Source organism: Tinamus guttatus, unplaced genomic scaffold (assembly GCF_059628265.1).
Source record: "Tinamus guttatus ecotype Peru unplaced genomic scaffold, ASM5962826v1 Tinamus_guttatus_pri_ptg000659l, whole genome shotgun sequence".
Taxonomy (NCBI): Eukaryota; Metazoa; Chordata; class Aves; order Tinamiformes; family Tinamidae; genus Tinamus; species Tinamus guttatus.
Genome location: NW_028289193.1, coordinates 3,264,913 through 3,285,970, shown reverse-complemented (window position 1 = coordinate 3,285,970; position 21,058 = coordinate 3,264,913). Strand labels below are relative to the sequence as shown.

At 35.4% G+C, this 21,058-nt stretch overlaps 1 protein-coding gene across 1 annotated transcript in view; it reads right to left on the bottom strand.

Annotated features, from left to right (window-relative positions):
- ANGPT1 (angiopoietin 1) overlaps positions 1 to 21,058 on the bottom strand; it is a 149,761-nt gene that overhangs the window by 61,196 nt on the left and 67,507 nt on the right. The window contains exons 3-4 of the mRNA XM_088536346.1: positions 17,948 to 18,069; positions 10,201 to 10,433 (exon numbers count right to left, since the gene is read on the bottom strand). Coding sequence (XP_088392472.1) covers positions 10,201 to 10,433; positions 17,948 to 18,069 — 355 coding nt within the window. The remainder of the gene's footprint in view (positions 1 to 10,200; positions 10,434 to 17,947; positions 18,070 to 21,058) is intronic.

Genomic DNA, 21,058 nt, shown 5'->3' with positions numbered 1-21,058 from the left:
ATTGCTCTGAATCTGCCGAAGGGAAGCTGAGGAAAAAAAAAACTTTGTCTTGACATACTGGAATAAAGTATTTCTGCTTTGGGAGCTAGGCCTTGCAGATTTTTATGAATAAGAAAAGAAGGAATTAAAATCTGCTGCTTGATTTTTGAGGGATTTTATTGTAAAGATATAGCTGTGTAATCAAGTTTATAGATTATAAATTTATGCATTATAGTTTATGAAATTTTATTGCTAAGGTGCCATTTATGCCAAAAGAAGTCATGAGAGCAGCTGCAGCAAATCACACCGCAGTTCCAAACGCAGTTCAATAACCTCTCTCCAAAATCAAAGACCCTACAAGTAGTGGAGCTGATGGCATGATCTGCTTGGTGCCTCTTCCGTTAACTCCCGCTACTTTTGCATTTTCTGCTTTGATTGTTCCCTCATAATTATCGTTCCCCTTCTTCTCTTATTCCTTTACGCCTATCCCCTGCCTCAGAAGACTTAAAAGATTTGTAAATACTAACATGCAGCTCCAGAAGGAGACTTCAGCAGGAACAACTGACCAAAGCAGATGACCAAGGAAGAGGATAAGAACAGACAAGTAATTCCAGAAACTTAAAGCACTGACACTTCCTGTACCACATGTAATATGTTTATATTTAATAAACATTTTTAAACATTAATAAACATATTTAAAAATGGAGACATTCATGGAAGAAAATTCAGTTACTTCTTAAAAACACATATGCTTTAATCATTCAGTGGCCCCTATGAAAAAATTCCACCTTCATATTATGTGAAAGATAATCTTGTGTTGTTAGCTTTTAACCAGTTTGTTTCAGGTGGTGCCCCTTCATTTTCCATTGGAAGAATTACTAGTATATCTCCCTTTCTCTTGCATTTCTTTTCTTTTTTTTTTTTCCCATTCTTTAGATGTAGGATTTAAAAGTTTGCACAATATTTAAACACATTATGAATTATATCGTGACAAAAAAGTGGTTTTTTTTTTTTTTTTTTTTTTGTGTGTGTGTGTGTGTGTGTGTGTGTGTGGTTTCCTATCTCTTTCTTCATAATTCATAACACAATATTTTAGTTTTGGCTGTTAACAGGCAAGTAACACTTCCTATGTGTTTTTTCAAGATTTACTTAGGAGCTTACCTTGAATTAACAACGGTTATTCTAGGAGTTGGGAGAAAAGAGAACTCTAGGTGATGGAGGTGGGGGAAGAAGGAAGAGGGTAGGAAAAAAAAGAAATGTCCTTCCACTATTGAATAATTAGAGGAAAAGACATGTTCTTTTTTTGATTTGTTTTGAATATTTAAGGGAACATATAGTCTTTACGCAAGACCTAGTGTAACTGCACAGTGTCACTTGAAAGAGCTGTGCTGCTCTTTCCACTGCTCTTGGTTGTGGGCTACCTTCATAACTCCAGCACGAATCAGCTAACAGGAGGCCTGGCAGAGGGTTGTTTTAAATGTCTTCTTTTTGAAACAAAACTTAGTAGGGCTGTGTTGACAATACCAGCCTAGGGAACAATCCAGTGCTAGATTCATCAGGAGTTTTACGGTACATTCCCTATGGGAATTTCAGCTTTATATTGAAGTGGGCAAGAGAAAAAAAAAATGTATATTTGATTAGATTTCTTACATTAACATTTACAGAGAAGTTTCAGCAGCTAACAGAATATTGCATTTCTCATTTAGTTCTCTAAGATTTTGAAGCAAGAAAAGCCAAAAATGGCATAACAAGAACACTCGATCTATCCAACTACTCACTAAATAAAACATTTATAACAGGTCTCCCCTCATTTAGCACTGCGGGAACTGATTGGGTCTTGGAAAACAATATTAATATAGTGAGCTTTCACCTTCTCAGGGGCATAATTATTTACTACTTAATAAATTATCAAAAGTTATCAAGTTTGTTTCCTAATAAATCTAGCCTTAGTGACTGGTAACAACAATAATACGTCCATTCACTGTGTATTTGAAAGACCTCACTTAGAAATAACAGAAAGTGGCCCTCATTAGTGAGCTGAAATTGAATGCTTATGGCCCATTTACAAAGAGATAAAGACACTTAATTATCCAGCTGCAATATAGTTCCTTAATAGTTTCTGCTTGAGACAGCAGTTTTGTGAGTGACCAGCCATTCCCTGAGAGATGAGAACTAAAGAAGTCTTTCATAAACCGCTTCAAGAGAGATTAAGCCTTGGGCTTTGTTTAATATGTCTAGTGTCCATATTTCTTTAATTGATTTATATTTTTCCACAGACACCCTAATGTGTATTTACTGTTTCCAGCTGCACCACGGTATGCACACAAAGAAATTTTTGAGTAACAAGCCATTAGGGTGAGTTGGTTTATATAGCCTGATATCCCCTCTAATATTTTTGCTGTAAGTGAATAATACAATTTTTGTAAAGCAGAGTGAAAAGGGATTTGGCACTGACATATCCTGTAAAAAAATGAGGGTGGGTGATTGATTTCAGTATTGGCAATCAAGAATTGAAATGTTAAAAATTATATATGTAGTTATTCATTCTTCAGCAGCAATAAATATTGACCTCTTGCTGTCATGATCATCAAGTTAACAGGGATAAAAATAGGTACTCCTGGCTTGTTTTTCGAAGGGTTTAATAACTTCCCACTGACTGAAGTTTTAAATACTGTGTGTTTCAGCTAAATTATTTCAATACTATATCCCTATTAGACCACAGTCTGATTTGAACTAATCCACTTTTTTGTATTGTATTTTACATCATAACTTGGAATTTAAGTCCAAATTGTTTTTTTTAAATGTTTTTCCTACTTTTTTCATACCTTTCTCAACTTAATGTTGTTACTTCTTTAATCTTGAAAAACAAGAATATGAGATTCATCTGTACTAATATAGATGCTGACCATGTAAATGTCAGCACTAATCTTGTCACCTTTTACAGATAATAGAGAAAACATATGCACATTTTCAGATAGAATTCATCTCATTCTAAGATGACTCACTTGACAAAGTGCCTTTTTGTGACTCTCAAAGTAGTCTAGGCCAGATATACACATTTCATCAGCAAGTGTTAGGCAAGTCAGGTAAGACTAAGTCTCCAAATTTCCTAATTAGCAGCTCCGACAAATGCATATGAACACGGTAAGTCTCCAGAGGAAAGGGGGATCTATTGCATCTGAACAGAACAACCAAGAAGTGCAGAATAAAAAGAGTGCTGATGCATGAGCACCTACTCAGCTGCAGTGAGAGCACCTGCCTCGAGTGCAGGACCTTCCACTGAGGGGGGCTACCAAATCCATGGGGCTCCCTTTCCCAAGACAGTGATATTAAACCCAACGTTAAGAGTCAGGTTTTGCCCAGCTTTCAGAATACAGATATAGGCAGATCAAAAAGTGGGAATGCATCTTTGTAATACTGACAAGTGTCATATGGGTAGAAAAAAACCCTACAATGTTTTCTGATAGCAATTTCCTCTTACTTTCTGAATGAAAGATATGTCTTTTGTTGCTTCACTTTTATTTTGTTTTAATAAAATGTAATTGCTTGCCCACAGAAACTCTAAAGCAGAACGAAGTAGAGGAAAAACTGAGCAGATGGTTATTTTTTGTGTCCTCAGACACACATATTGTCAACCTTAGCTGCAGCAATTTTCTTTGACATTTTGGGGGATCAATGCCAGGCCTAAGGACAGAATAAGGTAAGTGTGGAAAGTAAGGCAGCTTCAGTGTATTAAATGAAACTCTGTTCAAAACTCTGGTGCTCCAGTCACTCCAACTTTGTCAAGTCAATTTAATTATGTACTTTTAATATATTCTTAATTAGGATTTAGAAAAAACACATTTTATAAGAGGTTTTGGAATCCATAGATAAAAAGTGTTATATTTTGTTACTACCCTGAAGCATGTTACAAAATATCAGTAATAAAATGTAATTACAGCTGTAAGAAAATATCCATCAGATTATTCGGGCATTCTTTTGTTACAGCTGTGTTTCAACAAGATTTCAATCCACCTCAGTCCTATAGTTAAGAGGAAGTTGGTTAGAAACTTCCACATACCCAGCAATAACCTTATTTTGCTTGCTTCTGTTTTATTAGAAAAAATCATGACGTGACTGTTACAGCTAAAGAAATGCTACCATCTCAAATATATCTCAGATGAATACAAATATTCTTTCTGCACAGAAGAATGATCAAAACCCCTATCATATGGCCTGACTCTTATGTTTTACTACTGTCTAAAATCTATTCAGTGTCCTTGTTAATGTGCTCAATATATGCCAAAGCTATATAACATAGAAAATTTGTCTTACTCAGAAAGTCTAAACATTAAGATTTAAAACTTTTTTTAAAGAATATCTTCGTCTGGTATTCTACTCTGAGATTCTGACTTAAAATAAATACATAAGTACTGGCTTGTATTATCTAATCCTCCTTTGAAGTCTTTCTAATCAAGTAGGCCAGCATCAACGCTAGGGTAATTCCACTAATGTCAATGGACTTGCCCCTGTGTCTGTAACCTGCAGGTCACTGCTTTGAAGTTGGAGTTCTATTCTGACTCTCTTCACTTCAGTATAAAGTTCAACCTGAGAACAACTGTGTTCTAAGAAATAGAATAGACCACTTACAGCTTAATGTCCTGAATAATGAATTGGAAAACTACCCATAGCCCAGGAGATCTGTAGCTTCTCTGAAATGCCAGAACCACAAACCGTTGTTTACTTTGTGAACTCAGTAGGCACTTCCAGGGAGGTGAATTCCTAGCATATAGGTATATTATTTTGAGAATTAAGTCTAACTTCTTGTCATCATTCAAGAGGAATGCAAATGTATCATTTCTGTCCTACTAGGAGGTCACAAGACCAGACACAAATGAGAAACCTTTCTCTACTGTTCGATTAGTCCTCTGAAGTACACGACTTTAGACCAAACATTTTAAACAAGCTATTTTTTCATGTTGTCAGTCAGCTTGCAGTAAAAATACTAAAAATGAGGAAAAATGAATAACCACATGGATAAAGAGATATCCTCTCTGAATTTTTACATATTAAGGCTCTGGATAGGAGCACTTGGACAGCTAACCTAAATTCTGAAAACTAATGTTAACACAATAGACACACTAGATCAATTTTCTCCTGTGGAACAAAGAAAACGACAAAATTTCTTTTTTAAAAGAGATGCATCTTTTCACTCAGTGCATTCTGTGGCATTTGGTTTTAACCATAATTTCCCACTGGATGAACAATATTTCTGAATTATTTGGTTTGGAGTTGCGTGATGATGGCATTATCTGTTGCTTAACGCTGTAGTGTAATTTGAAGGACACCCTAGAACATATTTGTATGTCCCTCTATTCACAGTACATGTTCTTTTATAAGCAATATTTCTGATGTTATGTCCTAGAGGATCCTCTAATAATATAATCTATTGCATTACAGATAAATTATTCTTTATCAGTGACAGCAATGCTTTTAAATCAACTTAAATAATGCATTTTTAATATATTTTTAAATAGGCATAATACCTGTAGATAATGAGGGGAATAGCAGTTTGGAGTTCTTAAACTTTCAGGTCTGGACACACAATCCTAATAATATTTGCATCCTGGAAAATTTAGAGTCTCAGAATAGGAAGAAATAGTAGGAGCCAAAACTACCTATGTTTACATTCATACTTTTAAGACTAAAAAATAAAAATTAATCCTCAAAGTCACTTCAAAGTAGAATGGGAAGTGAGCAGTTTTAATAAAAAGATAATTATAAAATCTTTGATAATCTATGCAAACAACTGCTATGATCTCCATCTAAACTATTTCTTAGCTTCCACCAGGGGCTTTTACAGTCCTAGGGATACTTGTGCAATATCTCTGTTGTGATTAAGAAAGCCTTCAGCTCAAGGTTTCTACTTCTTTATTCTCTTGTTGTGGAAAAGACTCAGACCTTTATCCAAAACTGAATTTGGAGGTTACTTAATCCATAAAAAGTTACTTTGAGTTTCCCCATTGCTCAAAAAACTGTTCATTTGGAATGCTAGTGTCTGAAGAACTTTATATATATATATATATATATATAATATATATATATTTCTTCATAAATTTATCAGCAGCTCCTGCCAAGATTGTTGCACCTGCCTGAAAATTAGATAATAAATAATGTGACAAATCTAGTTAGCCATAGACACAGGCCAAAATGGAGGTATGTGGGTCCCCATAATATCCTGCAATTGCAGATTTTTTGATCTTGCGGAGTGTCTATATTTAGGGAATAAATTTAACTGAAAACGTAGAATAGCTCACTCTGGGACAGAGACGTGGGTGGTATTTTGGAAATCAAATCCACCATCTACTCCAAGATTTACAGGTGTCCTCTACCTCAAAAACATTCTGTAGCAGAAGCGGATATTTGAAAACTCCATGTATATAAGATTACTGAAATTAAAAGTGGATCTGGACTTTGTTTTTAGGTCCGTCTATATGAAAAATGAGCAAGCAAAATGAATCCTCTGTGTAGCTTTTCATTTTTTCCTCTCCTCCTCATTTTTCTTTATGTCCTTCAAAAGTTCTCCAAACATTATCTAGTTGTGATGGAAGTACCAAAGAAGATTATGTTGTAAGCTGTCATCCAGTAACAAGCATTAGGTCAAATAACCTTCTCAGAGGGTAAAGCTAAACCAAAGCAGTTTCTGTTCAACCTCGTATCTCTACCCAGCTCAGGCTAAATTCATCACAGACTCTCAGCAGGCAGACTTCCCAAAGTGCCCCAATTTATTTAAGTTAATCCAAAAATTAATCTTCTGATATCATTACTGGAAGAAGTTTATCTCACGTTTTGTAATCAAAGAACAACGATTTTCACCTGCTTAGTTTCACGTTAAGTCATTCAGCAGTACCATTCATTTAAAATAAAAATAATAATAAAAAGGTTTTAAAAATGCCTTCAGGTTCCCTCAGCGAAGTCTGAATCCTATAACTTACACAAAGGAGAACACCATTTTGCTATCTGTGATTCATCTTGTGGAAGACTTCTTGATTCTAATAATATGTGCACTTACGTTTAATTTATGGTTGAACATGCAATCAAGTTACACAGATATTCTCAAAATACCATGTGATTTAGCTATATTTTGTAATACCTCAGCTCCTTTTTTCCTACCTGTGTGGTGTCTCCATTTTGACAATCTGACCCTCTAGACACAATACCTTGCTTAGGTTGTGCTAATTTTTCAAATTTCCAGCTGAAGTTTAAGGGGACGCATCTTTTTCAAGCCCTAATCTAAGTATTATGTTGTATTTCCTTAATCAAGTACTACCTTTTATTAGTGGAGAATATCTCTCAATGTTATAGGCTTCTCCTTTTCTTTCTACCACTAGTTATTTTGCATGCTCCTATAACATCCCCCTACATACCTTCTTACTCATATGAAGAGAATGGTTTTTCTTCCCTCATGTGAAAGTCCTTCCAGGTGTCTAATTATTTCCACTGTTCTATTCTCTTTTGGACTACTTTGGTTTCTGCTATACGTCCTATTAATTTACACCAAGATTTAATGCATTTTAAGACGAAAGAGGTGTCATTGATTTATGTATCACATTTTGTTATTCTCTGTCTTGCAATAAACACCAGTTCTCACAGTGTAACTTATGTTTTGAACATAAGTGCACACATAAATACTTGTGCTAGGCTGTCTAACCAATTTTTTGTGCGCGAAGTTTAGAGCAGTTTCAGCTGTGCTTCCCAGCCTGGGCACTTTTCCATTTTCAGCAATGACTAAAGCTCGTAGAAATCTTCAGCAAAACCAAATGCTTTAGCTTTTGCTAAAGTGGTCTTGAACTACAGAACAATATTACTATTCTAATCTGCCTGGCCCCTTTTTCAACTGCAAAACTACTTAACACTATCTGACCAATACTTTTGGTAAGTATGTAGCAAGTGAAAGTGTTTCTGCAAAATTAAAAGCAACCCAAGGAGAATTCTGAACATATTAATATGAAAAAGAACTTGAGTCAAAAATTAAGTGCTGCATTTAGGCTACTAAATTTATATTTAGGCATTTAATTGGGCTGAACCTTTTTTTCTTTTCTTTTTTTTCCCTCCCCACAATTAATCAGAATTAAAGCAGTGCTGAAAAAATCAGATTTCCAGGCACCTGAATTTGGATTCAAAAGCCCAATTTTAAACTACCACTTTTCACATAAGCACTCAGCCATTATAAGAAGCATCTGATAAATGAAACTAAGTTTAGGAAAAGTTTTTTTTTTTCTTCTCCTTTGAATCAAGTTCAAGATGTTTATAAAAGTCTGTTTTTAACCTTAAAAAGAACTTGTAGTATATCTCTGCCTGAGAATAATATATCTTTCAAATTTATATTAATTTTAAAATGCTCCTGAGCTCTATTAGAACACCCTGGACAAAACTTAGCCAGGTTTCTTTGCCAAGAGGCCGTAAAACATCTTAGAGGATCTGCATTGCTTCACGAGATTTCTCTGTTAGTCTGAGAACAGTCTCCTCTGAAGGATGTTATTTAATTCAAAATGCTGGGGAACTGTATAGCAGAATAAGCAGAAGGGAACACTTAGAACAGACATAAGGAAAAAAAAAAAAAAAAGTGGTCTATCAATGAGGGTCAGAGTATGCAACACTTCCAAATGTAGAGCAGGAATCCCAGTCACTGGAGCAATTCACTTTTAAACCACACAAGTTGTATGGGAATATATCGCAGAGAGCAAGCCCACACTGCCTTGAGATGGCTAGTCTGAATGATCTAATACGTCCTTCTGTCTCTTAAACCTATTATTAAATAATGATGTAGGTGATGAGAGTTTTTTCTTTGCTATTTATTAAAAAGAAGTCATTTTTGGCACTTAGAGCTCTAGAATTACAGTGGACAAATGTGCTAGGCTCTTTGGAGTGCCAGTATTAATTGCAATTAGGCCTCTCTCATCTGCCCTTCCATGTTCACCAAATAAGTAGCACAACCTGCACATCTACTAGTTTCTCTCCATTTGCCCTGTAGCCTACCTCAAAAGGGTTTCTCACAACATCTTCCCAGATAGATCACAGTCTTCTCAACTTCAATTCTGATTTTCCGTAACAGTAATTTTAACCAACTGTTAGCCACACCAGACACAGCTGTTCACCCTGTTTCATAGCTGCAATTTTTGGCCTATACCTTTTCTCTGACATCCTCTCCTATATCTCTCCCTTTCTCCTGCCCTCCTTGCTGAATGACTTTGACCATTTTGCTTGCTGTTACTCATTTGTGCTTTAGTGTCCCACTTTCATGCCTCACATTTGTCTCCCCTGAACAGTCCTGACGAGTGGAATTTCTTTCCGAGACATTTTGCAGTGTCGTTAGTATTTGAAAGATAAAATTCCATCTACATTTCTTTCTCAAAAAAATCTTCAAGAATCACATTTGCTAACAAAAGCAAACTTCACGAAAAGGGATTTTAAAATTGTGTGCACACATATATAAAACCTACTCTTAAAACCTATTAACATGTAGACAATTATGACTCTTTTGACTTTCCTTACACAGTTTATTAATTGTACCAGATGCTTTGTCTATCCCTTCTTCAAAGAAATATCATTTCTATATTTCCTTGTAGTGTCCTAACATGCCCTGAAAACAAATAAACAAATTCTAGTGAGGTAGAAAAGAGAAAATTGATCCCTTGTTACAAATATAAACTCATTTAAGAGATGAGTTACCTCACAAGTTTAGATGACTACAGCACCATAAATGCCTGCATCATTGCTTTATAAGCCACATACATGTATAAAGTGTCAGGTTACTTTTGTTCATTTAGAGCCCATTTTTCTCCATGGATTATAAAGAAAGTCTAAAACAACTCAGAGGCAGACACCTTTAAAAGAAATGCCCACATTTGGTCAGATTGCTCCTAACAGAAGGAGACTGATGTTCGGAGAAATAAGCACTGATAGTTTGAAGTCAATGGCGTTGTGATGGCCTACATTGGCTAAGGTCATGGTACAACACCTCAATACAATTAAAGTCAAAATGTGACTGCTGGTAAAAGAGCCAGTCTTAGCTCTGCATGAACCTTGCTTTGATTCCTCGGTTCTCAATAGCTCCTTGTCCTCAATTATAACGTACTTTTCTGTTTTGCAGTAGGTTCATCATGCCTCTCCAAAAACACAGCACTTACTTCAGAGGGAATTTACTACTCCTTTTAATGTTTTATAATGTTGCTTTCTTACCTCCTTCCTTGGAGCAGAGGCTGATTAGAGTATGAACTGTATCCATCAATTCAAGCTGCTGTTTCTGTAGGACACTGTTGTTGCTTGTTGCCTTGTTTAATTGCTTCTCAAGTTCCTGGATTATGTGGCTTTGGCGGGTAACCAAGCTTTGCAGGTTCTCTTTTTCCTCTTTCAAAGTGTCTAGTTCCTCCTTATGCCTTTCTTCCATCTCTAATATTTTGTGCTCAAATAAACTAAAATAAAGTAAAACAATCAATGGATATCATTTCAAGTCAACATATTTACTAATACATAAAAGAGGTATTTTACTTTTCACCATAGAATTCAGTACATAAATAATCTATTCTAACAGTGTTAAAATGATCAGTCAATTCACGCACTCTATCAGGTACCCAAGCATAACAATTCTCTAAGGCTATATTTTGTAAAATTTGTGTGCTGTAGTTTATGCAGACAGGCCTAGAGTAGAACAGGACATTGCAGAAAATGCTACTGATGGGTCAATATGATAAGAGACAAAAGTCAAAGAGTTATGGAAGAGTTTGTAAAGAGCCTTGAAACTGAAGGAAGGAGGTAAATGCTAGGAACCATGCAATTCCATCAGGGGATCCTGATAAAATCTAGATAAAAATCATCCTTTCATTTGCTCTGTGAAAGCTGGGAAAGCAGCTGCACACCAGGTAAGTGGTATCTGTTTCCATATTAAGAAGAATATTGTTTTCCCAAAAGATAAACCAGACATCTGCATTTTTAAGGACCTAGCGCTTTCTTTGAAACCATACAGATCCTCTATCCCCTCTTTTCTAGTTGCACAAAAGGCTCCTCAGAGAGAGAGACAGAGATAAAAGCGAAGCACTTTCTTTCACTATTGTTATGAATAATTTTATACATTATATACATGTATGCAAACACTTTCTCCTGACTGATACACTTTTCCTAGAACCATCTCTGTCCTGAGTCAAAAGTGGGCAACTTAAGGAGATCAAAGGCATTTTAGGTTATATATATGTAAGTTTAGAGGAACTGTAATTACAAAGGATGGTAATATATGTCACCACTGAACAAAAAGTCTTTTCTAGCCAGTTCTTTGATGCTATGGTGGAAGTTTGACAGAAAAAAAAAAAATGAATTAATTCCCTCTGATACTGAAAAGAAAGTAATTCCACTGTGCATGGCAGAAGAGGTGCTTCTCATGCCCGTAGACCAACTTTTGGTTACAAATTTGCCAACAAACCTCTTTCTCTGCAGGTCACACTGGGATTTTATTCATTTTCACTCTCCTCTCACTTTTGTTTTTGCTTCTGGATAATAGATCAGTGGCAAAATGCCTGCATAATTTCAGGTCATTTAAACTAACTGAAAAATGTAATAAAACCCATATGGAGTTGTTTCTAGAAGATATCCTGTATTTGCTACACAATTTGGAGTTTTATATATATACATATATATATATATATGTATGTATGTATATGTATATATTTTTAAGATACCTAAACCAAACAGCAAATCACTTTTTCTGAAACACTATAAATGTGGGAGTTGCAGAGACACAGAAGAAAATATACTCTGTAAGATCAACATATCCAATTCTGTGAAAACAAGAGAAATCTAGGTAAGGAGGGGCGGAAAAAAAAAAAAAAAAAAAAAAAAAAGAGAGAGAGAGGAAAGGATAGGAAAGCAGAGAACTTTCTCTTGAGGTTAGTTTCTTTCCCAAATAAAAGAGGGAACATGATATCATATTCTAAAAGACTCATTAATTAGTAACAAAGGCATAAAAAGTTTCAGGTGATTCAAAACTGACCACAGAAAATTTCCATTTCAGACAAAGTACCGATTTTATAACTGAGAATCATAGTCTGTTTTAACACCTTGTCAGACTCATGATTGATTTTTTTCATCCCTTGAGCTCTTTCATTAAAATGATACACTTATACCCTGGATCCTTGGGCTGATTTATTATTTATTATAATTAGTATGTGAAAGTTGATGAGCTGTATTATGCAGAATTTCAGACTAATGTTGAACAGGTTGACACTGTTCATCAAAATCCAAATATTCTATGGAATTCTATCTATTCTGTCAACTTTTTCAGGGGAATTATTAAAATCTAAAGTCAAAACAAACATTTCAGATTTTCTGATAGAGGATCAGGTATATCAATGAATTTTGGACAAGAGCAAGGTCGACACCATGCAAGGGCAATTAGATCTGGCCACTTTTCAGTTTGCCATCTTATGATCCACCAGAAGTTTTGCTTATTTTCAGTGTAGATGACAGTGCCATTCTTGAAATCAGAATATTGCTTTACTGTGAAGTGGCAAAGAAAGACTTAATAAGTTCCCTTATCTTCATCCCCATCGCAGTGTAGTATGGACCTGTGCTCTAATTTTATAACCTCCTATCTACATGTCCACATCTGAATGATTTTATGTTAAAAAAGGGGCCTTGGCCACCCCCAATACAGGCATTGTTTCCCACTATACTCTTAAGACTCAAGTAAATGAAGTCATGGTGATGACAGTCTTATTTGTAGTAACATTGGCCACGTCAAGCAAGAAGGAAGAGGCTAACAATGTTTAGAGCTTCCCTGTTTGGCATCAATTGAGAGAGACAGCAAGCAGATGTTTTATGGCTCTAGCAATAATATATCCTAATATTTACGAGTGCTGTATCAACAACATGTGGTAGAAAGCTGAGCATATAACAGCACTTGGTTACTTTAGTTTTCTAAGTAGATTAAATGTCATTATAAATGGCAAAACTAACCTATTTTAAAGAAGGGGTAGGCATTTCTGCAGCAATCTTTGCACAGATACACAACACACAAATCTACAACAAATAAGAACTCATGAGGATAGGACCACTCCTTATACACCCGTGAGAGATCCATAACAACTACATTTCATTTTGTTTTACTAAGAATCAATGAGAAATCTTTGTTCATAATGAAAAAAGTGAAAAATTCACATATGGTAGAGTCTTCTGCACTGGCCTGTTTCTGAAGGATGACACTCTTAAATAGCATGAGACAAGCCACTCATATGACCTTTGACTCCAATGTGGCTAGGATTTTCATATGTACTGTATTTACAGTTCATTTATACAAACATATATCTAATATATGAATCTGACTTTTTTTTCCCCTAGGGAAAATTTTCATGTTTGATTTTGAAATTAATTACAGAGATATTTAGACATTTTAGGGATTGTTGGACCATTCTGTTTTCTTTCTTCTTCCCCCATTAAACAATTTCTAAGAACTAAGTACCATGAAGGAACAATTTTACTAAAAGTGTTGGTACAATTATTTTATCAAATTTTTAAGGAGACACTATCAAGATGGGCTTAAAATGGAAATATTTCTCCTAGCTTTCAGAAATTAGCACTTCCTATAAAAGAAGTCATAAAAAACAAAGAGAAGGCTTTCTCCACACTAATTAATCAAGCAATCTGTGAGTGTTGAGCAAAACTGTTACATTATATAACTTCATAAAAATTTTCAGCAATGGCATGGTCATGATGTAATGACTGGCGGCTTTTTACTGCAAGTTTGCTGTATTATTTTCCTATATATTTGAAAATGTTGCTCATCTAGATGGATAAAGCAATCAAGGAAACTAAAATGCACACAATAAAAATAAATTACTATTTGCCATAATTAACTCTATATATGCACAAAGACATATATACGTGCATACATATAAATGCACCGTGCACTTTGAAGGACAGTCAGGCATTCTGGGAACAGAATGAAGTTGTGAAGAAATAAATGTTATTATTAGGATGGATAAATATTGGTATTATCCATTGGTATCAACCTTTGGAGTTCTTGTTTAAAAGACATTTTCTACATTTACACTAGGGGAAGATGGGGGCGGAAAAAAAAAGACTACTGCTCTTTTCAGTAACCTTACCTCTCTGCCCAGCCTCCTGACCTTGATGAGGCCAGGAATCTAGAGTCTGTTTGCAACCAGACAAGAGGAGTGTTAAGTTTTTTAGGACCCAAGCCAGGGAAACACCTCAGTGCAACTTGCTGTGCACAAAAGCTTATGCACCAAAAACCCGAAAAGGAGAGGGTAGAGGGCCAGGACAGATGTCAAAGCACAACTTGGAGGGAAAGCTGCTGTCATTTTGAAAGGTGATGAAGTAGAACATGTAGAAAGTACTTTTGTAGCTCTCTGTGGAGGAAGAAAAGTTTGATTTGGACAATCTCTCTTATAAGGCATGCAGTTTATTCACTAATCCATTCCAGACAGTGGAAGTTTCAGATTTTTTTTTTAATCTTTCCTTCCAGAGGCCTCAGTTTAGACTGTTGGGAACAGGATATAGACCAGATCCTAGAGGTGGACTTCTTTCACATTAAAAATAATCTTAAAACAAAAACAAAAAAAAATAGACATTAAACATACAGATAAAAATCATTTACTTTGTTGAGGTATTCTATAAATAAAGATAAAAACATTACACAAGGAAAAAGTCTTTGGCCATGTAGATCTGTTTTTCTTGTATTATGTATGTATGGGAAGACAAACAGGTAGAGGATTTAAAGGCTTCCTTTTGAGTGCAAAGTTGGTATTTTCTCATTGAGATAGCTGCTTTGCAGTTGCTTTTACAAGAGGGAAACTTCCTCTGTTGTCAGGTGCTGGCTGCTCTAACTTGAGTAGGTGGTCTGAAAGGTTTAAGGAGGTGTCCTCATATTTCTTAAGGACTTTCAAATTCCTGCTCTTAAGTCTCCTCACCAGTTGGCCTCAGTAAGTCTGTTTTTTTTACACCAGTGATAAGACTAGTCGTTGAAATCAGAAAGGTGAAGTGAAAAATCTGCATTTATTTTTGGTATATGCAAAATTTTCCATGTAAAACATGAAAATCCTTACATGGTTTTTTTTTCCTCCTCTTTGCTTTTGACACAGTCAAGCAGAGATTCGAAAGTTATTCCTGCATCATTTACTTCTGTATGATAAAGTGGTTTTGTACTGACCATATTTGCCCAGTTTAATTTTCTGCAAACACAAGTTGGATTATAAGTTTAAATTTTACTTCTACTATTTACTGAGGGAAGATGCATATTTACATTTATCCTCTTGTTTTATGAAAAATAAAAAGTTACTGTCACACTTGCATATTGAAACAAACAGGACACAATTAAAGGCAGCTGTTATACTTTGGAAAAAAAATGCACAGGAAGACACTTAAGCAAGGAAATCTTTCAATAATAAATTACAGTAGTTTTTAAAAACCTCTTGTGGGAAAAAAGGCCAATAGAGGAAACCACCATTTACAGTATAGTGGGTGGGAACCCACAAGACTAAATTATTTATGGCATGAAAGCGCGCAGTAGAAACAAGATTCTGGGGCAAATGTGATTCCACTTATATGCCATGGAATATCGTTCATTTCAGTGGAATAAAAAGAAAAATAATTGGCCATTCTTCCCAGCAGAGGCAGGAAGTAAAGGGTTTTGGGCCAAGAATAGTTAAATTTCTAGTCTAAAGAGCACACACTGGTCCCTTGTTGATAGGAAGTGTTCATTTTCTTTAAGGATAATATAAAAGTTACTGTACTACATCAACAGTGACTTATTATTCCTATTATATTTTGCATTTCTTTCATCCAGAAACTAGTTCTCCCAAAGTGATTAAGATCATGATCATAGAGGAAATCGAAACACAGAGAAAGTAATGATCTGCCCATAGAACACCATCTGTTCTGATTATTTTTTGGATTATAATAGTAATATCATTTTCCATTATGGTAGTCACCTACTGCAAATGAAAAGCCCTTTTCAGAAAAAGATTACAGGTCATGTAGGCAACATAAATAGAAGGACTTTTCCCTATTCTATTGAAGGAAAGTGATATATAGAGTGATGAAGACCTTTCAGCTGAACAATGCCTAATGGGCAGTCTTAATGCTGTTAAAGATAAACCAAAAAATTGACATGTTCAGCCTAGTAATATCTTACAATATCAAAGACTAGTCCTGTATTGACCTCGACACATGCATACACAATTTTAGGATCAGGATCTAAAAGGCCAGGATTATGAGGTATTTGTCAGACTTAGATGATACTACAGAAGCTGATGATTCATATTTTACTGTAGTTATAACACTAACGTTTCTCTAGCTTTCTAACTCTCGAGAAAAGTATTAGCAACTGAACCCGGAAAGTGTGTATCAGGTCTTTGCTTCATTCTCCTTGTAATTTTTTTCCTGTTTATTAGCTGAGAAAAACAAGAGCGTAAAAAATGCTTTTTAACATACTCTCCTTTTTTTTTTTTTCTCCTCCCTAAAGACCAACTCAGACCACTTTGTCATGTCACAGACCATTTCATCATAATGTCAGTTAAGCCAAAGGTCAGTTCAAGTCAAATTTATTTACTGACATGAGGCTTTACACCCTGACACATTGCTAAGATAAATAAATAAATAAAGATTATTAAGTACACAAGAGATCACATAAATGACTCAGTCTCTTGAACATTGTCAATAAATTTTTGTGGGGAACCAGATTGCAGCAGATAACAACACAAGTATTTACTTACATTGAAAGAAAAAAAATAGTGTTTGGGTTAATCTCAAACTGAAATAGGTATGTAAAACATGCAAAAATAAACATCCTCCTGGACATGTCTACTCTGTCCAGCCACTACAAGGATAGCTTGCACATGCAGTTTAGATGAATTACTGAACTTCTAGGTAACAGAAATCAGGGTTAATCTATCCATAGTACCCACAGTAATCTATCCATAGCAATCTATCCATATTTCCAATTGGTCAGGGGAAATCTATGGAAATCAAGAGTATTCAGCATGATCTAACTGCTCCAGAATAATATTTGATATAATGCCTGGTTGTACACAGTTGTTAGATTGAATAATTTGTCAATTCTCGTAACCAATGGCCCTAATGGTAAATTATCTGATCAGCTTTACAATTTAATAACAAATAGCAACTACATCTCCCCGAGACATTTTTTTTTTTCCTTCTATCTCCAATAGCTTCTTGCCTAGAGTGCTATGGTGTTGTTACTCCTTTTATATAACACCCAGTTTTATCTTTACTGACTCAATTTCTGGTGCAGCAGTAGAACCATGGTACACTTCTCAGTAACCCATCCTCATTTAAGGAATAGACTGAGCCTTCAATAGACTACTTCAATAACTACCTCACTTTTAATACAATTAGGAAATATAATTATTTCCTATATCAATATTGAGTACAGCAAATACTGGAAAACTTAGTTCTAGCCAGACATAGCTCCATGTGTGCAACATCTTATGAAATATTACTTTACTTTCAAAAAAAGAAATGTATCCTTCTACAGGATCTTCATATCAATTAACAGTAGAAAGATAAGCCTCAAATATTTTCTTATTTTTATACATTTTAAATTAGTCAATAATCTCATAATTTATTCTTAGTATTTGTCTGCTTGTAAATGCTCATACAAGTTATCTTCACACCTTTCAGTAACAGGAGCTAGGGAAATAAGACTACCTTGCCATGAAGCAGAGATGCAAAGTTACATTACATATGAGAAAGCATTAAAAGAAAAATCAACTTGCTTTTTTCAAATTGTGGCTCACATAGTCAGTTGACACCTTTTTAGCAGGAAAGCAGATATTAGCTAGACTTTCCACTTACTATATTACCTTCCTCCAGTTCATTAAGAGATTAAAATAATGCATGCAGATAGCACTTTTAAAGGAATAGAAAAAGAGTTTAAGAGACCACTGCCTATTCTTACCTGTTTTTCTCATGAATCTTGAGGATTTCATGTGTCTGCTGTAGCAACTGTTTTTCTAGCTTGTATGTAGATAGCGAGTTTTCCAGTAGCTGAATTTCAAGTCTGGATGTTTGATTTAGCACCTGAATGACAAATTAAATAAAACAATAAAAACATAAAAGACAATGTTTACATAGTGCTGTTACAGCAACAGAAGCGTTAACACAACCATTTCATTCTGATTTGATGATCCATGAAGGGAAAGAAAAAAAAAATAGCCCTGATTTCCTAACCTTAGCTGCTCAGCTGTAGCAAATGAACTTAGTCAAGCTACACTGATATCTACCAGCTGATATTCTGGAACCCTTCAGAATAATAGTAGGCCATTAAAAGAAGGAAAGGTGATTACTAAATAAGTTTTATTGCAATGGGAAGAACAAGAGGCATGCCTCAAATATTCCTACAAAACATTAAATCAGGAGAGTGCTAGAGTACTTGCTCTGAAGCCAAAGTGTTGCATCCGCTGTTTGTAAATAGAGGTCTTACTACAGCTTTCCCCTGAGATTATTCTTGCCATGTTGGCAGAAGACTGTTGTCTGCTTATCTTAGCACTACTTGCACTCTTACACAGATTTTTGAGATGAAGGCTGTGGTCCTCTGCATTGCAGCTCCTTTATGGAGCTGTTTTTGACCTTAGTGGCACTCTGTATCAATAGCACAGGGCCTTAATATGCAGAATGGACTGAAACAAGCCTTCCAGCTAATTGAAAGACAACATATTCTAATAAAAGTAGTTCAAAAGTGAACACAATAGTCAAGAATGTTGATGATTATTTAATTGATATAGCATCTTTTATTACATGGGGTCCTGAGGAGTGTGTATGAATAGCTTTATAGGTATTTCTGCACACAAAAGCTGAGATGTAACCAATTGATGCCTTCTTAACAAAATCTGTCAGGTCCCCTTGGCTGTTATCCCTGTCATCATAGGATAATATGGTAATATTTTCTTATTACATGCCTAATTGTACCTCAGAAAGTAAAAACTTTGGCACTCAAATTCAATTTAAGCAAATGTTTTCCTGAAGTTCTCAACACTCATTCAGTGATTTGCTCTTTCTAAAGGGTAGAGAGATTTAAAAAAAGTTGGAATTAATCAGTATGAATAATTTTTTGTGGTTAGAGATGGGCATATTCAGATTGGCTAGGAGGCATCACTGGAATTTCAGAGAGATCTGGGAGAACACTGATGAAGGAATTGATTAATGTTTTGCATAGGTTAAAGAGACAGGCACCAGTAATTTTCTAAAGGATATATCTATGAAACAAACTGCAAAACGCCAATAGAGCTTCAGATGGAAAAGAGAACCTAAAGTGAACCAGTTAGATTTTGGATGGATATGGTCTTGAGAGGAGTCTGAGATTTCAAGGAGCTGAAAGCTCTGTGTGTTCTGTACTTTTGATTCCTCCTTACTCAGGTGTGTAGGAGCACCCTCCCTGTTATTTCTACTCATCACTACAGATATGAGATCCTGGCCTGCCCTTTTCCTCCTTGCATCCCACTGACTTTCCCCTCTTTGCTATGCTCTGGCTTCCTCCATCACTGCCAATAGCAGCCTCTATTCACTTTACTGAACCACCCGCACCACTGTTTTCTGATTGCTAAAAGAGCCAGGAACTACAGGGACTTTTGCTGAGGGAGAGAAGGTGGAAAATGCTGCCACTGAGCTGGAATGGCTGCTGGCATGATCTGGATCAACTAGAGCAAGGACTGCAACAGGGAAGACCTCCCACTTGAGCTTTCTTTAAAGTTTTCAATGATAGATAGAGAAGGAGGGAGCCCTCCATCCCCTTGCACAGCCACTATCTGATTAGCATTGCCTCTATCTGATTCCTCAGGGGAAGAAGTGAGACAGAGGTAACGCGTGTTTTGTCTCTCACCTAGTTGTGTCAAGGGACAGCGAATGAATACATGACATTTTAACCTAAGCAGGTCAGTTGGGGTATAAAGGAAAGTTCCTATATCTAATTTTCCTTGCTAAGAATATGATACTATAGTCTTCACCTCTTATGCCTACATTTAAATATTCTGTTGATACTGGAAAAGATAAACTCTAATGTTTCATAAGTCAATACATCATCTTTTAGAAATGGACATTTGAGCTCACAACTTTTAAGAGTATGTGGTCGTCTATTAATCAAACTGTAGAAAATCAAAGGTACAGAGTATACATGTAAGACAGTGTAGCGACACCTTTTGCCTATAATTTCTAGCTAAACTTAATGAGAACACCTCTATTCTTTCATAATTCCTTAATTATGTTCTTTAATATATTGTTCCTTAATATAATGGAATGCAATTATGTAATAATTTGGTAATGATATTGTAAACCTGAGCAATGTTAGGACAGGCAATACAATCTCTCAAGAACTGCATAGTCCATTAGAACAGACAAAATAAATGAAACACAGGAATTTACTTATTTTAAATGAACAATGAATTCATTTCACCTGGTAAGTAGATGCCTGCTACAAAGATCATTGTAGAAATGAGAGAATAAGTCAAAATACAAAAAGGAGTACATATATCAGCGTAATAAGAAATAGTCCAGTACAAAACTGTACTTTGCATTAAGATAGTGATACCCTTATTTTTTGAATCATGACAATGATTTTTGTGCTCATATAAATTCTACAGGAATAACAAATAAATAGAACTTTACTAAGTTCTCTTTTTGCAGCATAAAAGCTGCAGAAGTCGACTACTTTTCAAGTAGCTGGAAACTTTTTGTAGAAAATAAACAAACCTTCTTATAACAATAAGGACGTAAACAAAAATGTAGATCAAAGTCTCTATTTTTGCCTGAAAGCATTTAGCTTGACACTTAAATAATTCACAGTGGGTAGCTGGACTGTTTATTTGAAATTAAAAGCTGGTTTATTTTCCTAGCCAGTTCAGCCTGCCTTACACACACACAGAGCTAAATACACTGACCAAATGAAATCCAAAGAAAACCACCTAACAAGGATCGACCATCACTGTTGTTGCCACCAATAAACAGGAAACGTGTCTGTTCCTTGGAGCCCCGCGTTACAACACCCTGTGTTGGAAAAGAAAGAGGATGAGGAAGG